The sequence below is a fragment of the Xenopus laevis genome, chromosome 7L, assembly GCF_017654675.1.
Source record: "Xenopus laevis strain J_2021 chromosome 7L, Xenopus_laevis_v10.1, whole genome shotgun sequence".
In the NCBI taxonomy this organism is placed as follows: domain Eukaryota; kingdom Metazoa; phylum Chordata; class Amphibia; order Anura; family Pipidae; genus Xenopus; species Xenopus laevis.
In genome coordinates this window covers 63,731,082-63,750,964 of record NC_054383.1, presented here as the reverse complement: position 1 = coordinate 63,750,964, position 19,883 = coordinate 63,731,082, and the positions used below count along the sequence as shown (strand labels likewise).

At 42.5% G+C, this 19,883-nt stretch overlaps 1 protein-coding gene across 1 annotated transcript in view; it reads right to left on the bottom strand.

Annotated features, from left to right (window-relative positions):
* rnf20.L (ring finger protein 20 L homeolog) overlaps positions 1–19,883 on the bottom strand; it is a 55,432-nt gene that overhangs the window by 21,628 nt on the left and 13,921 nt on the right. The window contains exons 4-13 of the mRNA NM_001112861.2: positions 18,732–18,876; positions 18,347–18,532; positions 18,067–18,185; positions 15,853–15,999; positions 15,700–15,777; positions 15,420–15,539; positions 13,962–14,141; positions 2,158–2,293; positions 1,962–2,083; positions 1,552–1,892 (exon numbers count right to left, since the gene is read on the bottom strand). Coding sequence (NP_001106332.1) covers positions 1,552–1,892; positions 1,962–2,083; positions 2,158–2,293; positions 13,962–14,141; positions 15,420–15,539; positions 15,700–15,777; positions 15,853–15,999; positions 18,067–18,185; positions 18,347–18,532; positions 18,732–18,876 — 1,574 coding nt within the window. The remainder of the gene's footprint in view (positions 1–1,551; positions 1,893–1,961; positions 2,084–2,157; positions 2,294–13,961; positions 14,142–15,419; positions 15,540–15,699; positions 15,778–15,852; positions 16,000–18,066; positions 18,186–18,346; positions 18,533–18,731; positions 18,877–19,883) is intronic.

Here is a 19,883-nt window from a genome sequence, read left to right as displayed (position 1 = left end):
CCACTCAGGTGCTGCCTGTACTCGGCGTGGAGAAGCTTCAGGGCTGGATGCTAAGGGATCCCCCTGGGCAGCCTGATTCACCAGAGGTGGAGAAGGTGGTGAGGGTTCAGAAACCTGCTGTGGAGAGCACTGGTTGCATAGGGCTGATTTGTGCCCTGTGGGCAAATGTTTGCGGCATTTGGCACAAGACAGAAAAGTGACCAGGGCTGTGGTTGCCCCCCTAAAGAAGAGGTTGGCACTGGGTCCATCAGACATAGTGGAAAAATATATGGGGAATACCTGGGAGAATAACCCAGTAGAATATAGCCTGACACTTAGCTGAGCAGTAGGAGAGAATCGAGTTGTCAATTCTGCAGTGGTGCCTTGTGTCTCTGCTGCCAGAGTATCGTAGTCTGGGAGCAGCGTCTGTGCGTGGCTAATCCCGTGTGCGCGATCTAAAATGGCGGCCGCGAGTGTGAAGGGCGCGCCCAAGATCACGCGAGAGGCCAGGGACCGCAGGAATATACTTCCGCAATACCAAAATGGCGTCCGGCTAAACTGCGCCTACGGAGCGCATCCAACCGCGTCTGAGCGGCTTGGAGAGAGAGAGCTCTCTGCGGCTGGCGAGTCCCCTGTGTGTAGGAGCCGCGAATGGAACCGCGTCTGTAGGAGGCCCCTGCGCTGATATCAGGGAATCCCTCCCTGCTCGCTGTGGCTGCCCCCAGAGATTGAGGGGGAGACACGGCGTAGGAAAAAACCCCTCCCCATACCTCTTCAATGAGGTTGTTAGGGGGTGAAGGGGGTCCAATCTGCCCTCCATAGTTAGGGGAGGGAGACGGGAAGGGGGAGAGGGAGCCCACTGGGACTTACCTGTCCTGTAGACCGCTCTCCCAGTTCTGTCTGCCGGCCAGCCTGGTCTCCTCCTGTGAAGGAAGGAGAGGAATTGGCTGAGTGGTCTGTGTAAAACACCTGTGACCCCAGAGACAGATCCCACGTTGGAAGGCGCCAATGAGGTACTTTACACAGTGTAAAGGTTCAAGCAACCCCCTGGTGTCAGCAAGGCTGACTAGACAATAAGTATAAAATAAAAAATTCTTCTGTCCTAACCTCCTGAGGACACAACTAAAACGGAGCTCTTCTCCAGCCTGCTGGGGGTATAGCCAGTGGGGGAGGAGCCAGTTGTCTTTTTTGTAGTTGTGTCCTGCCTCCTAATGGTACTAGCTATACCCCATTGTCCCTGTGTCCCCCAAGCTGACTTTGAGAAAAACATCTGGTACAGAACACAAATGGAGTGTGAAACTTGACTAGCACTAAAACGGTTCATGTATCAAGACATGTAGATGCTCAAATCAGAGAATGTTAGTAGGCACAGTCCGCAACAGGGCCCTGTACTTACTGCCTGCCCTATGGCAGGGGTTAAGGACAAGGCTGCGCTTCACCTACTAAGAACTCATGCCAAATGTTTTTTATAATCCTAACAAAAGTACAGAGCACAGTCAGACATTGAAGGCAAGGGCTCTTGCACTTGTATTTGAGGTGTCCGTTAATTAATACAAAACTCTTCACACTTACTTTAGGTCTGCCTTCATCTGTTTGACTGTATCTGCGTCCTTGCGCTTGGTGTCTGCCTCATGCTTTGGTTTCTCCTTTGAAGAATCACCTCTCTCTTTTTCTCTTCCACGGTCTCTTTCACGTTCCCTTTCCCTCTCTCTTCTATCCCGTTGTGGTTGTTGCAGTGGTGGCTGTACCTCCTCCTCCTCCCTCTTTGGAACAATCTCTGGCTGAGGAGGAGCAGGAGCATTTGCGAATGTATCTTCAGGTTCAGTCTTGATTTCAGCTGTCTCTTCACGAGTCTCCTCAGTGCTGGACTGCGATGGCAGAAGGAAAAGACTACTGCTACTGCGAGAACGCATCTAGAAGAAACAATTAATGTGTTATAAATCTCTCTTTCCCATATGATACCCTGGTGTACACTCACTTACTTTGCTTATATCCCCTTGGATCTCTCTCAGACGTCTCTTATACCGTAACACCTCTCCTTTAAGTTGATGATTATGATTCTGCAGACTACTGATTAAATGTCTCATTTCTCGGTTAATTGGCCCTGAAGCAAATAAAGCAAACTATTAATACTTTGACAAAATAATAATAAAGAGCCCTCTCTAATATTGCACATACCTGCTTGCTCATTCGCTGCCAGGGTCTGCTCAAATTCTATCCTCAGCATTTCATATTCTTTGCGCACCTGAGCAAGGGTGTCCTCCAACTGGATAACTTCAGTGCGTACTTTTTTCTGGAGGGATATTTCATCACGCTACAGAAATAAGTAAATAAATGATTAACGCTCCCTCTTTCTTTGTTTTGATGTGCATCAAAATGATTTTTTACCAGATGCATCAAAAGAGCAGGGAGGGCAATGAGTGGCTCCTGGGATGCAATTCCCCCATGGGCCTTAGACAACAGCAGACATGTGAAAATCATGTGTTTGCGGGTATCTTCTTCCTGCCCCCAACCTACGTGGGAGAGTAGCGTCATCATGGCTTTACTTTGCATCCTCCAACAACTTCAGATCAACTGCATGCCTGCACTCAGGTTAGTGTTATTTACACAAATACACTTAAATACAATTTTTTTTTTAAGGTTGGAGGGGGTTTGCACACAGAAGTCACTTGCAAACCACACAGACAAACACTTTTAAAATAAATTACATTTTTTAAATCATGTGGCCTTTTCTTGCTCTAAAAAAACACTTAACTGTGTGACTAATTTGAAATTATTTAATCACAGATCTCACTATGCAGAAGAAAAATTTATTGCTTTGATTTTGTAGTGTTACTTGTTTGTTCGACATGAAAATGGTATTTAATATTATCGATTTGGGAGTCTTATGACACAAATGTTTAGGATCCTATTTTACAGCAGTCATAGTGTCAAAAAAGAAAACAGGAAATTGTTTATACATACCGTCACTTCCATGGCAGCATTCACCAATGGGTTAATTCCCCCCTGCAGGCCAGTGGACAGGACCTCCCCCTAATAGTTCTGCTTCCTCACTTAACCCTTAGCTGTCCCATTCTAGGGTGGGAAACTCCCTGGTGAATGCTGCCATGGAAGTGACCAGAAAACAGAAATTACAGTATGTATAAACAATTACCTGTTTTACCCTAGTCACCCATGGTCAGCATTCACCAATGGGAAATCCCCAAGCCTAAAATAGAGGGCGGGAAACCATATGCATTTAACAGAACTTTTTAATCAGCAGAAAAAACTACAGACTGCAACACTTTCCTCAAATTTGCCTCTTGGGAGGACAAAACATCCAATTTATAATGCTTGCTTATGCCGCCCAGGAACTTGCCAATGCCCTGGTAGAATGAGCGTTCAGCCCTTTTGGGATATTCCTTCCTGCCACATTGTATGCTTTTGCAATAGCTGCCACAATCCAGGAGCTAATAGTTCTCTTCATTGGAGCTTGCCCTTTCCTGAATCCATTGGGAACTATGAACAATTGCTCAGACTTTCTCCAAGTCTTTGTTCTTTCCAAGTAAATTTTAATGGCTCTCTCTAAGTCTAGAGAGTGTGCCACACTGCTTCTTAAGCGAATGTAGGAACAGGGAAAAAGGAAGGCAAGATAACTTCAAAATTCATATGGAACTTTGAGATTACTTTCGGCAGGAACCCAAATGCGTGTTTCAACACCACTCTGTCTTCCAAAATCACTGTATGTGGTTCTGATGCCGCAAAAGCTGCTATCTCTCCCACTTTACAGACTGAAGTTACTGCCACCAAAAGTAAGACTTTCAATGTCCACACTGATGACTCTTCTAATGGCTCAAATGGAGACTCAGTCAGGACCTTTAATACCAAGTGGAAGACAACCTCTCTTTATTGGTTTAACTCTCATCAGGGCATTAAAGACCCTTTTCACCAATGGTTAATCTGCCCAAGCTTTCCCAGTTAGAGCTGAAATTGCAGAGACTTGGCGCTTCAGTGTACTATAATGTAATTTTTTCTCAAACCCCGAAAACAAAAATTCTACCACTGCTGTGGGAGATTGAGACAAGGGGTCCTCCTTGTTTTCAGTGACAAACTCCACAAACTTTCCCCACACTTTATAATATTGCTGGTAAGTACTATTTTTCCTTGATTTCAGAAGTGAGTCTATGACTTCCCCCTTCAGCGAGAAACATTTCAGTCTCTCCCTCTCAACCGCCAAGCCATCAAAGACAGACGACTGTGCCCCTGGATCTGTATGTATCCCTGCAACAACCAGCTTGGAAAATTCTGAATCCTCCTAGGCTTCTCTAAGGCCAATCTCTGGAGAAGAGGAAACGATGGCCTCCTGGTCCAGAAGGGAATTACTGCGATGGCTTCCGCTCTTTCTCTTTTTATCTTCTTCAACACTCTCCAAATTAAAGGAAACCGAAGAAAGATATAAATTAAGCCTTCCGACAAATTCTGTCTTAGGCCATCTATTGCCCATGCATCCTTGCAGGGGAACCTTGAAAGAAACAAAAAGACATTTTCTGTTCTGGTTGACTCCACTTTATCACAATTTTTCTGAAAATGTCGTCGTGCAAACTCCACTCCCCCGGATCTAACACTTACTGGCTGAGGAAGTCTGCTTTCCAATTCTATTTTCCTGGGAGATGGATAGCGGTCAAACCTTCCAGCCAACTTTCTGCCAACTGAAATAGTGGCTTTACTTCTTCTAGCAGAGCTACACTCCTGGTGCCTCCTTACTTTACTACATAGGCGACTGCCGTTGTGTTGTCTATCATAATCTTTACCTGCTTGCCTTTTAACAGGTGGGAAAACAAAACAAGATATTTCCTTGTTGCTCTTAGTTCCAACATATTTAACGACAAGTTTTCTCCTCTCCATGTGCCTTTGTGGGCTCCCCATCCCACACTTGAGGCATCGGTGGTCACCACCACCCAATCTGGTTCTTGCAGAGGTATTCCTATTGCCAAATTTTCTTGGTTGTACCACCAGCTGCAAGGGCCTTAAGTGCCACAATGCACACCTCACTATCTGAATTCTTGCCGACATGGATCGCAGTACTTTCAGGCACTGATGCACAGAGACTGTTTTCTGCATTTCGAAATATTTTACTAGCTCGATCATCTTCGGACCGAATTCCGATCTGTTTGGAAGACAGCTCCCAAATATTGAAGGTCTCAGTGGGAACCAAATTGCTCTTTTCTTGGTTCACTACACATCCATGGGTTAGCAAAAACTTTTTTATCCTAGTCATATGAACTTCGGCTTCTGCCTTTGAATTTGCCACCACCAGGATAACGTCCAGATAATGATACACTGCTAACCCTTCTTTCCCCAATTCTGCTAATAAGTAACTAATACTTTTGTGTCTTGGGGACTGGGCTAGACCAAAGGGCAGGCATTTGAACACATGTATGTTGTCTATCAAAAACCTTAGATACTTTCTGTGTACTTTAGGTCTATGCTTGTCAGCCAATCTCCCACTGAGACTGCTTGCATAATGGATAACGATTCCAATTTGAACTTTCTTGCTTGCAGAAATAGGTTTTGCTTCCTCATGTCTAGCACTGGCCTTAATGCTCCAGTCGCTTTTTTTACCAGAAAAAGTCTTGGATAAAAACTTGTGCGTCTTTCCTGAGGAATGACTGCTTCTATTGCTCTTAACTTGGAACAACTGATCTAAGTATTCTTGAGCTATCTTCTTGTTCGACTCCGTCCCCCGGACGACAGACTATGAAAAAAAATTTCTTTTGGGTACGGACTCGAATTCCAGGAAAAAACCTGACTCTACCACCTTCTGTACCCATGCATCCTGGATGGTTGTGGCCACCCACCATGTTCTGGGCCCTGCCACTCTCATTGCTGACTGGAAGTAGATGGAGTGGAGGAAAAAAAACCCGGGTCTCTTTGAATACCCCTGAGCACTTGAACTACCTGATCTCCAGGAAGACTGCCTGGAGTACTCCCTACCAGGCTTGTACCTTTGTTGTAGCGGGACTCATAGCTGGCTTTCTTGGCTTGGTTTTCTTGAGGCAGGAACACACTTTTTCCTCCCGATACTTTCTTTATGATAGCATTAATCTTTTCTCCAAACAACATATCTCCTTCGAAAGGTAACTGACACAGGTTAGCTTTTGATGGCGTATCAGTTGCCCAAGACTTCAGCCATATTCTATAGGGTAAGTCAGAGTCTGCCTAACTGCCTTTATCAATGGGTCAATAACTGCCAGATCAAATGTGAACTCTTCTGACTAAATTTCTCCTTCCTCTGACCCTGCCGGAGACAGGACATTTGAATCAGTTGACAAATCTCCCTCTGACACATCCGAAAAAGACTATTTGTCTTCCATGATAATGTCTTGGCCTTTTCTTAGAGCTTGATACCTCTTGAAATCCTTGTATGACTGCCTGTTTTATTACCGAGGCTAAGGACTCCGCAAACAATTCTCCTGTGATAAAGAAGTTCCAGGTTCCTGTTGTTTTTCCCCGAAGCTGTTGATTTTTCCAGAGACATCCTTTTTCGCATCTGCTGCAGGACAACAACAACAACGTTACTAGTTGAGCCTCCTGTCCTTGCAATATTTTCTCTCTCATCATACTTTACCTTTTCCCTTTAGCGTGAGAGGCTTTCCCTGTCATACCAGGTTCCATTGGTGAACTAATTGAGAGCAGAGAAAAATTAATCAACTTCCTCTCCTTGGAATGTACAAAAAGGAAACTTCCGTTGATCTTGATGCAACACATACCTGTAACCGGTGCTCTGAATACTTAGCTTCAATGAGTGGCAAATGCCACCAACAGGAAGTGCATACTGCTTAAATAGAGGAGGCAGCCCTCTGGATAGTTGAATTAATTCTCCTCCACCAACTGCCCAGCTTATAATATGCCTGCCAATCCCCGCTTCCAGCAGTCCTCTACGCTTCAAGCACTACTTGCCATCAACCATGATGGCTGCCTGGGAACTTCCATGGATGGCGTACTTCCCCTCCACGTCTTCATTCCCACAGAGTGTGCACAAACGACACACCCAGCCAACTTGTCCTCCTGGCGCACCTCTCTTCAATCTTCTAGCTCTCACCTAACCCGCTAAAGGGGAGGAACAGCTCTCTATGCTCCAAGCATCATTCCAAGTGCCACACTCCTCTGCAAACCCCCTGACCCGCAAGCGGGAGGAGAGTCCTGGACATGTAAGTTTGAGCCCCAGCTGACCCCCAAAGGGGAGCTTCTAGGCCCTTTCCATCCTATTGGTAGCTTTGTTTCTTATTAAACCAGCTATCCTCTCCCTGTCCTGGACAGGACAAAAATGACTAAGGGTTAAGGGAGGAAGCAGAACTTTTGAACTATTAGGGGGAGGTTCTGTCCCTGGACTGCAGGGAAAATTAACCCATTGGTGAATGCTTACCATAGGTGACTAGGGAAAAACAGCTTTGCAGTTTGGAGTAGAAAGACGTGCTAAAAAAAACTGCTGGAACTGCAAATTAAATGCAAAATTGTCTGGTACTTAAAGGAGAAGGCACCCAAAGTAATTGTATATACTTAACTGAAACCCCAGGCCGGTGCTCCTATCAGCAGAAAACTGCACTGGTCCGGGGGTTAATCCAACAAGCACCAAGGAGCATTCGGCTTCCTTCTTCTTCTCTCTTCAAATTTCCCGGGGCAGAAGCATGCACAGTAGAATGAAATAGCAAATTACTGTGCATGCGCCCCCACGTGAAGAAAGAAGACGGAAGCAACCGCTCCGTGGTGCTCGCTGGAAGAACCCCCGGACCAGTTCAGTTTTCTGCTGATTGGAGCACCGGCCCCGGTTTCATGTAAGTATATACAATCAATTGGGGGTGCCTAACTTTTTTCACCCCCAAGTAAACTCACCCTTTCCTTCTCCTTCAAAGGGTTAAAGGAACCATAACACCAAAAACAAGTCTTTTAAAGTATTTCAAATATAATGTAATTTTGTGCTGCACTAGTAAAACTGGTGTGTTTGTTCCAGAAACTCGACTATATCTTATATAAACAAGCTGCTGTGTAGCCATGGGAGCAGCTATTCAAGGCTGAAAATGGAGAAAAAGCACAGAATACACAACAGATAAGCCATGTAGTAGACAATGGGATTCTTTAGAATCTGTTATCTGTTATCTACTGTGTATCCTGTGCTTGAATGACTGTCCCATGGCTACACAGTAGTTGTTTATATAAACTATAGTTGTGTTTCTGAAGCATAACACACCTGTTTTACCAGTGGAGGGAAATACTACATTATATGGTCACTTTTAAAATGTTTTTAATGTTTTGGTGTTACTGTTCCTTTAAAGAACAATTTGCATATGAGAAACTAGTAAACGAATGGGAAAACACATTTTTGAAATTCTACAATTAACAAAACACAAAATACAACCAGTAGTAAAGTTACAAAAACAGTGTTCAGTCTGCCCAACCTCAGGAAGAAGGTACAATTAGACTGGGACAATAAATCAAAATGGCAAAGAATGTGCAGCTATTACCAGAAGTAAATCTAATACATATACCAGATACTATATCATTCTGGATTGCAAGTTTGATAAAACAAGAGAGCTTCCATCTTAACTGTTTAAAGAACTATTTTATCCCCATTCTACAGTGCTAATTGAAGAAATCAGCTCTGATGCATACTGCACATTTTGCAGATATATGTTTGGCATTGCAATGCAAACTAATTACTAGGCAGTCCTACAGCATGGAAATTAGATAGGAATTTGGTTTTAAGACACATATATAATGAACACATCTTATATGTTATTTATTGAGCTGCAATCCACATAGCTGCACAGAACCGTGACTGTGGTCTCGCTTTTTACACTAGCCCTAAGTTTTAAGTTTGAAAGAGCTAACTTAACCCTAAAAAAACACAAACCAACGGCCCCTTAGAATGAAAAATAGATTGAAGTAAAGGAAGGGAAGAACGGAGCAAGCAGCGCCATATTGCCACCTGTTTGTATCTATAACTGGACCAAAGCTTAAACTTAAAACTTAGAGTTAGTATAAAAATCGAGAACACAGTCACGGTTACCCTGTCTGCCTCCATCTTTGTGGTGTCCCAGGGATTTAGAAAATAATAGGCAGCAGCTTTTGGGACAACTCCATTATTCTCCATTTTTCCATTTTCTACACTTTTTCTGAACCTTGAGCATATGGCCTTTTTTAACCAATTCAAAATTTTTAATTTTGGAATCCAGATTAATCATGTCATCACATTTTTTAATTTTTCTGAGGAATCTTATTAATTCTATCACCGCACTAGCACTTTATATTAATCAATTTCTAATTAATTTAATGATCACTCAATTTACGTAATATAATGGTGTCCTATTCTAATTAACTTATGGAATGAATTGGGAACTGTAATTAATTTATATATTATGCACAGCACTTTAGAAATGATATCCCTTTATTAATTAAGGGAACGATGGGATTAAGCTCCATCCTCCGGAGGAAGGACACTTGAATATTAATTTAAGTGGGCATGGCCATCAGGCTTACCCACACACACTATATATTCCTATTCAGTTTGTTCCAAAGCTGTGAACGGAAACTTGAACTTGAACCGGAACAGGTAGAATCGTTAACCTGAGGATTATATAATAAGCAACTAAACAGCAGCTTGCCTAAGGGCGGGAAGCCCTGTGTCCCCTGTGTGACTGCAGAGAAAAAGATTTAACAGTGAGTATCAAAAATCTTGTTTTCTCTGTCATTTTAGGGGGGACACAGGGAACAATGGGGACTTAAAGCAGTCCCCAACTACAGCACGGTGCGAGCAAGCTTAGTAGATTGTTTGTATTTGTATTTAAGTACGGATTGCAACACCTTCTGCACGAGGGGGGCCTTGGCGGAGGAAATGTGTCAACCCTGTCGATTTGTAAATGAATGAACAGACGACCAGGTAGCCTCTTTGCAGATATGTTTCAAGGAAGCTAAGTTACACCATGCCCAGGAAGTTCCTGGTGAAGTGGGCTTTGATTCCTTCAGGTGGTGCTCCTTTCTTTGCACCGGGGTTTGATTGACTATTTAATCCATCTAGATATGGACGCTTTTGAGGCTGTCTGACCCCTGCGAGGGCCAGATGGAGGAATAACCGAGACTGTGATGTTCGGAAGGATTTTGATCGTCCTATGTACCATCGTAGAGACCCGAGTACATACAGTTTGTGTGGTTGGCGTTCCTTGTCATTTTAAGATCCCTGACATAGGGAAGGAACAATGATTTCTTGGTTTGCGTGGGCTGTGAATACCACCCTGGAAAGAAAACTCAGAATTGTGCGCAGTACAGCTTTGTCCTTATGGAGGATAAGGTACGAAGGATCCCCTGACAGAGCACAAGGTTCAGCCTCTCTCCTGGTGGAAGATATTGCCATGAGGAACGCCACCTTCCATGATATGCATGTAGCAACAACCGAATTCAGCCGTTCAATTGGTAAGTTGAGGTCCAACCCAGCTACTGGATGGTGGAATGGAGGAGCAATGTGGGCAACTCCTTGTAAGATGAGCGTATTACGTCCTCATTCGCTAATTGAGACTGAAAAAGAGTGACAGGGCCGATACTTGAAGTTTGAGAGAGCTAAGAGTAAGTCCCAACTGTAGTCCTTGTTATAGAAATGACTGTATCCGTGGAATGTCTGGTTCAGGGAAGGGAAATCAGATTCGTTACACCCTTTGAAATACGAATACCACACCTACCGATATGATTTCGATGCTGAAGGCTTACAAGCTTTCCACATAGTGGCAATTACCTCTTCCGTTAGTCCTCGACTCTGCCAGATGGATGCCTTAACAGCCATCCCATCAAAACAAGTAGTCTGGGATTGTGATGTACTATCGGTCCCTGTTGGGAAAGGTCTGGTCCAGACACCAGCTGCCTTTGTTGGTTGAGGTAAGGTTAGGGGTCAAGACAGCGATCCCCTTTTCTATGTTGCTAGAATGCTGGCTTGAAGTGGATGGGAATGTCTCTGTGCAAATGGAACTGCCTCTATGGCAGAAACTATTGTTTCCTGCACTTGCATTGCCCTGTGTATCGTCGTCTTGTGCTGTTGAATAAGGAGCTGACTTGATCTTTGATTCTGCTCTGTTTGCCCCAGGGCAGGCTTGCAGTCTGAGCTGTTGTGTCGAAATTTAATCCTAGGAATATCATACTGTGATAGAAGTCCTGAAGAAGTAAAATTGCCCTTTTCAAGTCTCTTTGGCTCTCCCTTCAGATCCAGCCTTGAAGAGGAGGTTGTCCATGTAAGATATCACAGAGATACCCTCAGTCTCAGTGTGGCTGCTGTCACCTCTATTAACTTGGTGAGTACCCTGGGAGTGGACGCTAGTCCAGTGGGAGTGGCACATTTAATAGTGCCTGTTCGGGAAGGCAAAATTAAAGTTAATTGCGAGGAGGGGGCCATATTGGGGCATGGAGGTATGAGTCCTTGATGTCCACGGGCATCATTAGCTGTCCCTGCTCCATCCCTCGAATCACTAAGCGCAATGCCTCCATTTTGAACCACACTGATCTATTGATCTTGTTGAGACCCTTGGGATCGAGCACTTGTCTGACTGAACCGTCCACCGGCACATCTACTGCCGAGGGATTGGGCCAATTCCTAGAAAAAAAGGGGGTATTGATTTGGTGAATTTCATAGTAGCATGAATTTGCGCTCAGACGAGTGTCATTCGTGCTGAATTAAACTGGGTAATTGTTCCTGTTCTGGGAAACAAAGGTAAACTGTAGTTTTTTGTTCTTGTAGTACCCCTTTAATGATGCTTTCAACATCGTGTAGGTTATCTGACCGTCTCCTGATGCTCATCTTCATCTGCGGATGAGCCACCAGAAGAATAAACGTCAGCCTCTGAATGAGATGAGGAGTGTTCAGGAGATGACTCCTCATAGTTAGAAGGGCTGGCATTGTCACCCTTTTGCCTCCTCTGCCTGTTGGCACTTACCACCCTGTTTGTGGCCAATGTTAGCTAGGGCTTTGCCCAATTAGTACGCAATGGCAGGTATCCCTGCAGAGAGGCCAGAGACTGGGAAGGCTGCACTGCCCAGATAATAGGAGGGGTGGTTTGGCTGTTGAACCAGCCTGGTTCTGAGAACTGCCCTGCAGTACATTTAGCACAAGGGTTTCTGCATAACTTATGGAAGCACTGGCTGCCCTCTGCCTGTGCTGATCTTTGGCTCTCACCACTTAACACAGGCCATAATTTTTCCCTTGTGCTGCAGAGGGAACTTCTCTCCCCCGCTCTGGAAAGTAATGCCACAGACCTAACTTCTGCCAGTTATGCTAAAATATTAACGCTCATTGGTAGTAAAGCGTTGGCGCTCGCATATCTTCTGTAGAGGTTGGCTGGCACTTTAGGCATTGGCAGACCTACCGGATGGGGCCCGCAACCTAGCAGAGGTGTCAGAAGTGAGTAGCAAGTTAAAGGGGACCTGGTTCTCCATGGCCACGGCCAGCTCCACGGTGTGCTGCGTGTGAGTCCTGAAGGGCCCCGGGGCCCCACAGGCAAAATGCAATGCCGGACTCCTCTATTTGGCTTAGCTGAGATGCGGATCTAACAGCACAGTACACACTATGGTCATTGGAACATAGTCGCAACACAGCACTGTTTTAGCAATGTGTTGGGAGTTTTGATCCACAATGTACTGCCCATCCACTGACCCCCAAACCTGACCTGAATCCACTTCACTAGTGATGGGTCAATTGACCCAAAAGCCAGTGATCCCAGGGTTGGGCACTGGTTGAGCGGGTTTACGGGCTGAAACACTGCATGCACAATGAACTCACATTAAGCTAATAATTGGTGCAACCCTCCATGGGTCTTTGCCCATCCACAGAAGTACTTGAGCCAGAATGACAACTGCAAGTAGGGAGCAGAAGCACTTATTAGTGTGTATGTTTGTGAATGTGCAAGTGTGTGTGAGTGTGTATGTGTTTGTGTATGTGTGAATGGTTATGTGTGAGTGTGTATGTGTGCATATGTAATGACTCTGGCTACTACAATATAAGCACCCAGTATGTGCCATGGAGACCCGTGAAAACCTTATATTTTATTTCTACTGCAAACTACCAAACTGCAAAGCTATGCTAAACATAACGCTTTTTATGAAATTTCTGAAATATCAGGCAGCAGCATAGGATAGCTATGTGCATTCTGGGAACAGACACACAGGCATGGAGATGGGAGGGGTTTTCCAAGCTACAACAGAGCTCAGCCTGTCAGTCAGTGCTGTGACCATTTCCTGTAAGAGAATGAACAGACACGCCCATCTCTCATTTCAGCCTAGCTTCTGACCTGAAAGGGTCTTATTACAGCTCTGATGTAATGACACTTTTAGCAGGTAAAATGCAATCAAAACTTTTTTTTTCTGCGTCATTACATTGTTTGAGGAAAGATTAATCACATATCTGAATATGAAGGTTATGCAAAATGTCCCCTTTAAGGGGCGATATGGTAACTATGTATAAATATAAAAGGGGATCATATAATAATCTCTTTAATGCTTTATTTACCAGTAGGTTTTTCCAGCTGACACAAGGTCAGACATTCTGATTAGAAGAAAAGCGGTTCCATCTAAATATTTGGAAGGGGTTTTTTTACAGTGAGAGCTGTGAAGATGTGGAATTCTCTCCCTGAATCAGTCATACAGGCTGATACATTAGATAGCTTTAAAAAGGGGTTGGATGGCTTTTTAGCAAGTGAGGGAATACAGGGTTATGGAAGATAGCTCATAATGCAAGTTGATCCAGGGACTAGTCCAATTGTCATTTTGGAGTCAGGAAGGAATTTTTCCCCCTCTGAACAAATTGGAGAGGCTTCAGATGGGTTTTTTTTGCCTTCCTCTGGATCAACTAGCAGTTAGGCAGGTTAAAATAGAGTTCAAACTTGATGGACTTGTGTCTTTTTTCAAACAAACATCTATGTACTAAGTGACAATGCATATACTGAAAGTAATGTTAAGTTTAAAAAGTTGACCTCAATAAGCTCTAGCTGGCGCTGATGATTGGACCGTGTTCCATGTAGAAGAGAACGAGCCTCATCAAGCTGAGTCTTTAGCTGTAATGACTCATTGTACAATACAGAGAATTGAGACTGCATGCAACGATACTCCGGAGACAACCGCACATTCTCTTCAACTGCACTGGCTAACTCAGCCTGCAACAAAAACCAATGACATGACATCAGAAATTAAATCCACATGGACAAATGAGGATAAGGACAACCATTTTCCTATAGCATTATAGCATATAGCACATGCTTACAAAAAAAGTAGCACAAAGCTACACAATTTAATTACCTATTGCAAGGATTTCTTGGTAGACAGACTCATGTGCAACATTTTCTGATTTTTCTGTACTGTGTGTATAAATCACTATCTTACTAACCACACTTGGCAAAGGTAAGTAAAATGGCATGGTGGTGTTGCTACTTTTTTCCCTGGGTCAGTGCATTATTTTTATTGTAAGAACATTACTAAAATCTGGCAATAAATATTTTACAATAAATAAGTAATGATAAAAAAAAAAGATACAAATCAATCTCTATATAGTGCTAATGACTAAAGTTTATGTATCCTGTCCTCCATACCTCCTCTATTTGAGTGGTAGAATTCCTTCTAGAACCATACATTTCAATTGATCTTCATTATGACTCATATCAAGAAAAAATTTGATACTGGGACATGGGAACCAGCAATACCATCTCTTCGTTGGTGGCTAGACTGGAGTGGGTGTGTTTAGTAATCTGGGCTAAGATTTCAGAGAGGTTGTTCATTGATTTTATTTTTTTTTTTTTTTGGAGGGGGGGTTTACATGACTTTTAACACAAAACAGAGCGGCTGGATTAATTCTGTCTATGTAAGGAGTCTGAAAATCTAGGGACTAGATTAATAGCATTTTTTCAAAAAATGGTAAAAAAAATTGTAATGGATTGTAATTAGAGACTTTCTTATGTTAACCCAAGGATGTATTTAATTATTAATTTCATCATCATCATCATTTATTTATATAGCGCTGTCAAGATACGCAGTTTGTAGCGTTAAGCGTTTGTAGAGAACTTTGTATTTCAAGGCTTTACTAACTTATTAAAACATTTACAATTATTTCATCTTTGTTAAAGCAGTGTTACAAGTGCACCACGCATTGTTAGCTTTGTTCAAAAATCTGTCACGGTCAATCTCACACTTTATTGGCCAGAATTTGCAAGATATATATACTTGATTCTTTGTGCCACACTCCCGTGGGTACAGGTAAGAGATTATAATCACTGGGGGATGTAACATTTTTGCATCCCATAGCGATTTTAGCTTTTGATAGTGTCTATTGATAACATAATAGCACATATGCCTCCAAATAGGAAGTAATGATTGCAACTTGACAGTGTAGACAAGAGTCAAACATCAAAATAGGAATGAGATAGGAAAAATGTAGTTACCTGTAGTTCCTGGTTTTCTGAAGTGACTTCTTGTAAATCCTGCCTCAGTTTTTCAAGCTCTTGCAGTCTATTTACAGCCAGCTCTTTATTTAAATCAACTTCAGAGGTCATTTCTTCAAACTGGGACAGATAGAAAAGAATATATAAACTTGTGATAGAATTGCAGTATATGCAGATCTACACAGCACTTCAGGAAGAGGCACACAAAAAGAAAACAGATAAAACACCAGTTTGGAACAAAAGTGCAGAAAAAAAGGCAGACAAATGCAGTGCAACATACCTTGCGTGAGTTTATAGTGATTGTTCCCCCATAGAGACTGCTTCCTGCTCCATAAACTTTATAGCCTTTTGAGTTTACCTGTCAATCAGCAAATCAAATAAGTTTAAAAGCTTTCATAAAAGCAAGTTATACTTTTTAGGTTCTCTCTCTTACCCTCTCAAGAACTTCAGATAAATGTCTGTTTAAACGCTGTTCCCTTTTCCGAATCTTATCAATATCCCACTGCAGATCTTCAATGTGACCATCTAGAACTAAAACTCGAGATTCAGCACTCTCTAATCGTGACTGCATCTGAAGAAACTTAGGGAAAAAACAAAACACATACATAAGGAGTAAAATCTGTGTGTGTGTATATATATATATATATATATATATATATATATATATATATATATATATATTTTTTTATACAGGCATGGTATAAGTATATATATATATATATATATATATATATATATATATTTTTTTTTTTTTTTTGGAGAAAAAAAAATTAAATGTGACTCCTTAGACAATTATCTTAATTATCTCTCCACAATCATTGTTCTTTGCCTTAGGATTTTAGTGCTGTATGTTTTTATATGGCACTGAAATCAGTCAAATGCAAACTTAAACCTACTTAAAGGACCAGTAACATCAAAAAATTTTATTTAAGAAATCCATTCTATATGTTAAAAATAATGGCCATGCCCTACTACATTAATATAATATACCTAGCATTTTTCTAAAAAAGTTGTCAGAATACCTATTCTCCATTGCCATGGAAAACGGCGAAAAGGCGACCACTTTGTGTCCCCGACGCTGTTCCGCCGCACAGAACCGAAAGTAAGTAACCGGAAGTTAAAATACAGCCAGTGAGTAACGTAGTGGGAGCCAGAGCGAGAGGCACAGCATCAGGCAGTGATGAGTGAAACTCCAGCTGGAGAGAAAGGCTGAGGCTCCAAGGGGGAGGCAGGCAATCTAAAGGAACGGCTAGGTAAACGAGCAGGGAGAGAGAGAATTGCAGGGGGAGGCAGGCAATCTAAACGAGCGGCTGGGTAAATGAGCGGTGAGAGAGAGAAATGCAGGGGGATGCAGGGAATCTAACGGAACGGCTGGGTAAACGAACAGTGAGAGAGAGAAATGCAGGGGGAGGCAGGCAATCTAAACGAACCGCTGGGTAAAGTAGCGGGGAGAGAGAGAAATGTAGGGGGAAGCCGGGAATCGAACAGAACAGCAAGAGAAGATAGAAATGCTGGGGGAAAGAGAGGAAACCAATGAGGGCTGTGTGGAGTACAACACTGGGGGCTAAAGTGTCACAAAACCGGAAGTGACATCACAAACCAGGAAGTCGGGTGCGAGCACGTAAGGAAGAAGAAGGAGAACAAGCAAGAAGATGGCGGAGACCCTGTGGACGTCGTGGGACCCTGCCGGTTTTAGTTTTTTCTGATGTCTTACCCAAACAGCAGGAAAGATCAGCATATTGGAGGTAAGTAATGTATATGCATTTTTTTTTTCTAAAAATAAAAAATGGTGTTACTGGTCCTTTAACAGTTTTGTCTCTTTACAACGCGAGGTCTACGTTTAGGGATGTTGTCTCATTATGATCTACATCCATAAAAGCATTGTTAGCATTCTGTTCCATGGAAAATATTACTTAAATACCGATTAATGGGAAAATGTTTATTGCTATATTTAACAAACACCTATTTCTTATGTAACCTTAACATAACAAATATCTAAATTAAAAGCAGGAAACAGGAGGGTGATTTAGAGAAGCTGTTTGTTGACAGTGTGACAGTATGAGATCTATTGATCACCACTACTGGTACACCCAGATCTACCTTTTGGGCACCCATGTCTTACATCTAGCATGGAGCTGTTATCAGGTTACCTTCCCTTCGTTCTGTTGTTAGGCTGCTGGGGGGGGGGGTGATATCACTCCAACTTGCAGTACAGCAATGTCAGACTTCAAAATTAAATTTAAAAAATCAGGTTGCTCTTTTGAAAACAGATTTCAGTTCAGAAGTCTATTAACTAATGATTAACAATAACACTGATGATTTTTGAAAAAAACACTGTTCCCATGACAGTATCCCTTTAAACTTTAAATTTAGTATTGACACAAAGTACTCATTGGAGTAGTGACAAGTTTGGATTAAGATTAAAATTAAGATAAAAGGGTCATTTAATTATATGATTACTCATTTTCACCCAGAAAAGAATTGTGGGCTTGGAGTCATTTAAATAGAACAATATGGTAAAAGCAATTGGGTGGTAGATAATATAAGGTGTATCTAACCAAAGTAAGTCTATGAGCTACTACAATATCAATTGAGTGGTAATTTCAATCTGATATATGCAGCTAAAAAAAACAAAAGACCCACTGACCTCTTGGGACATATTCTGCTGTTTCTCTTGCAACAAGTTACTAATCTCCTGCAGCCGAACATTCTCATTTGAGAGCATGGAGTTTAAATCCCTGATGGCCTCTTCCATCTGAGATGGATCTAAAGAAAGTTGGAAGTAACAGGAGACAGAATGAAGGTACTGAAATCAACAATCACTATAGATGTAGAAGTGCGCTAGCATCCTAATGGCAAAGTTCTATATAAACCTCAAAAAGAATAGAAGGGAACAAAAATTATACAAATTTAAGATTGCTTCTCACCAGTGCTGTTCAGTTTCTTAGAAAGATGGTCCAGCTGGTCATGCAGTCGGTCATACACAAGAACAATACGAGAGACTGCACGGCGTGAAGATTCTACACGTTCTTGTAGCTGCGATTCAATTTCTTCACTGCTGCTGCTGGCCAAAGTGGCCAAAAAAGAAAGAGGAGCTTCCCAGAGTCCTTCACCTACAATGAGGTACCCAGTCAAAGATTGTTTGGATTTTAGGTTAGAGGTTCAATTCAAATAAATAAAAATAATTAATTTACATTTCAGTTTCTGTGTAAACATTTCACTGAAAACTGATTTAGTTAGTGGTTACATCCTTTTCAGAAGAAGAATCAAGCTCTTCCTCTTGTTCACCACCATCCCATCCCAACTGCTTACCCCTTTCATTTTCCTTGCGTTCTGGATTACTGTCAGAGTCTGGCTCTGGCTCTGGAAGAACCAATGCTTTGCGTTCTGTCAGAAACTCCCCCAAGTCTTGATCCAAGTCATAACGACCCAAGAGAATGCCAATATTTTCATCAAACTGCAATAAAAGAAGATTTTAGGTGAATGAAAATAAAAATTATTTACATTACTAAAGAAATCATGAGGCCTTATGTCTTCATGACCCATGTCATATTCTCATGCTTAAGGTGGGTTAGGGGGCGTGGTCTAACCACCGTGACAGCACGCACATTCAGGAGCTATGCTGTAAAAAGAGCAATTAACCCTGCTATACTGATAATCACAACACAAAAGAGCTGGGGGGCCATTCCTGCCAGGCTTTACCCGAGAGAGAACTAATTGGTCAATACCAGGCACATAAACACACATCTGAGGCGGCTACTCGCTTGTAAAAATTCACTTGCGAGACTCCACAAGATGGCGGCGGCAAGGCCCAGCACACTAAAAGCTCTAACTCCTGCACAAGCGCTAGTAACGGGCAACCTCAGGAGGCACAATCTCCATAAGCAGTGCCCCACGGCGTGGCATGACTGACCCCTAACATGATGTTACTTTGTTGATTTTCTGTTATGATTTCTCCAGTTGTGGGTGAGGTAGAAGGAGGGGGGAAAGTTATGTTGTTGGGATGGTTTGTGGTGCACTGTTAAGAAAGGGGACCTGTCACCCTAAGAAATAATTTCAAATTCTTTTCTATCATGTTAGTTGAGCAAAATAAACTTTATTTACACTGTATTTATTATTTAAATTTCGTTTCCTTCTGTCTTGGAATTATACAATCACAGCAAGCAGGCAGCAGCCATTTTGTGGACACGGTTATTAAGGGAAATTGTGTATCACCCCAAAATCTTGTGTATGAACCAGAATGGGGGACCTAATGTCCATGTGCAGTGCCCTACACAATTATAGAGCCTGAGGAGGGAAGGGGGAATGTGAGGAGAGCAGTGACATGTAGGAAGTGCTGAATGGAAAGTGAAAGTAATTGACTGCCCCTCCTCTATGCCACGGGCATAGAGGCGGGGCAGGTAATATTTGATTGACAGTTTAGATATTTAAACACTTTTATAACAGGTATGGATGTTTTAATGA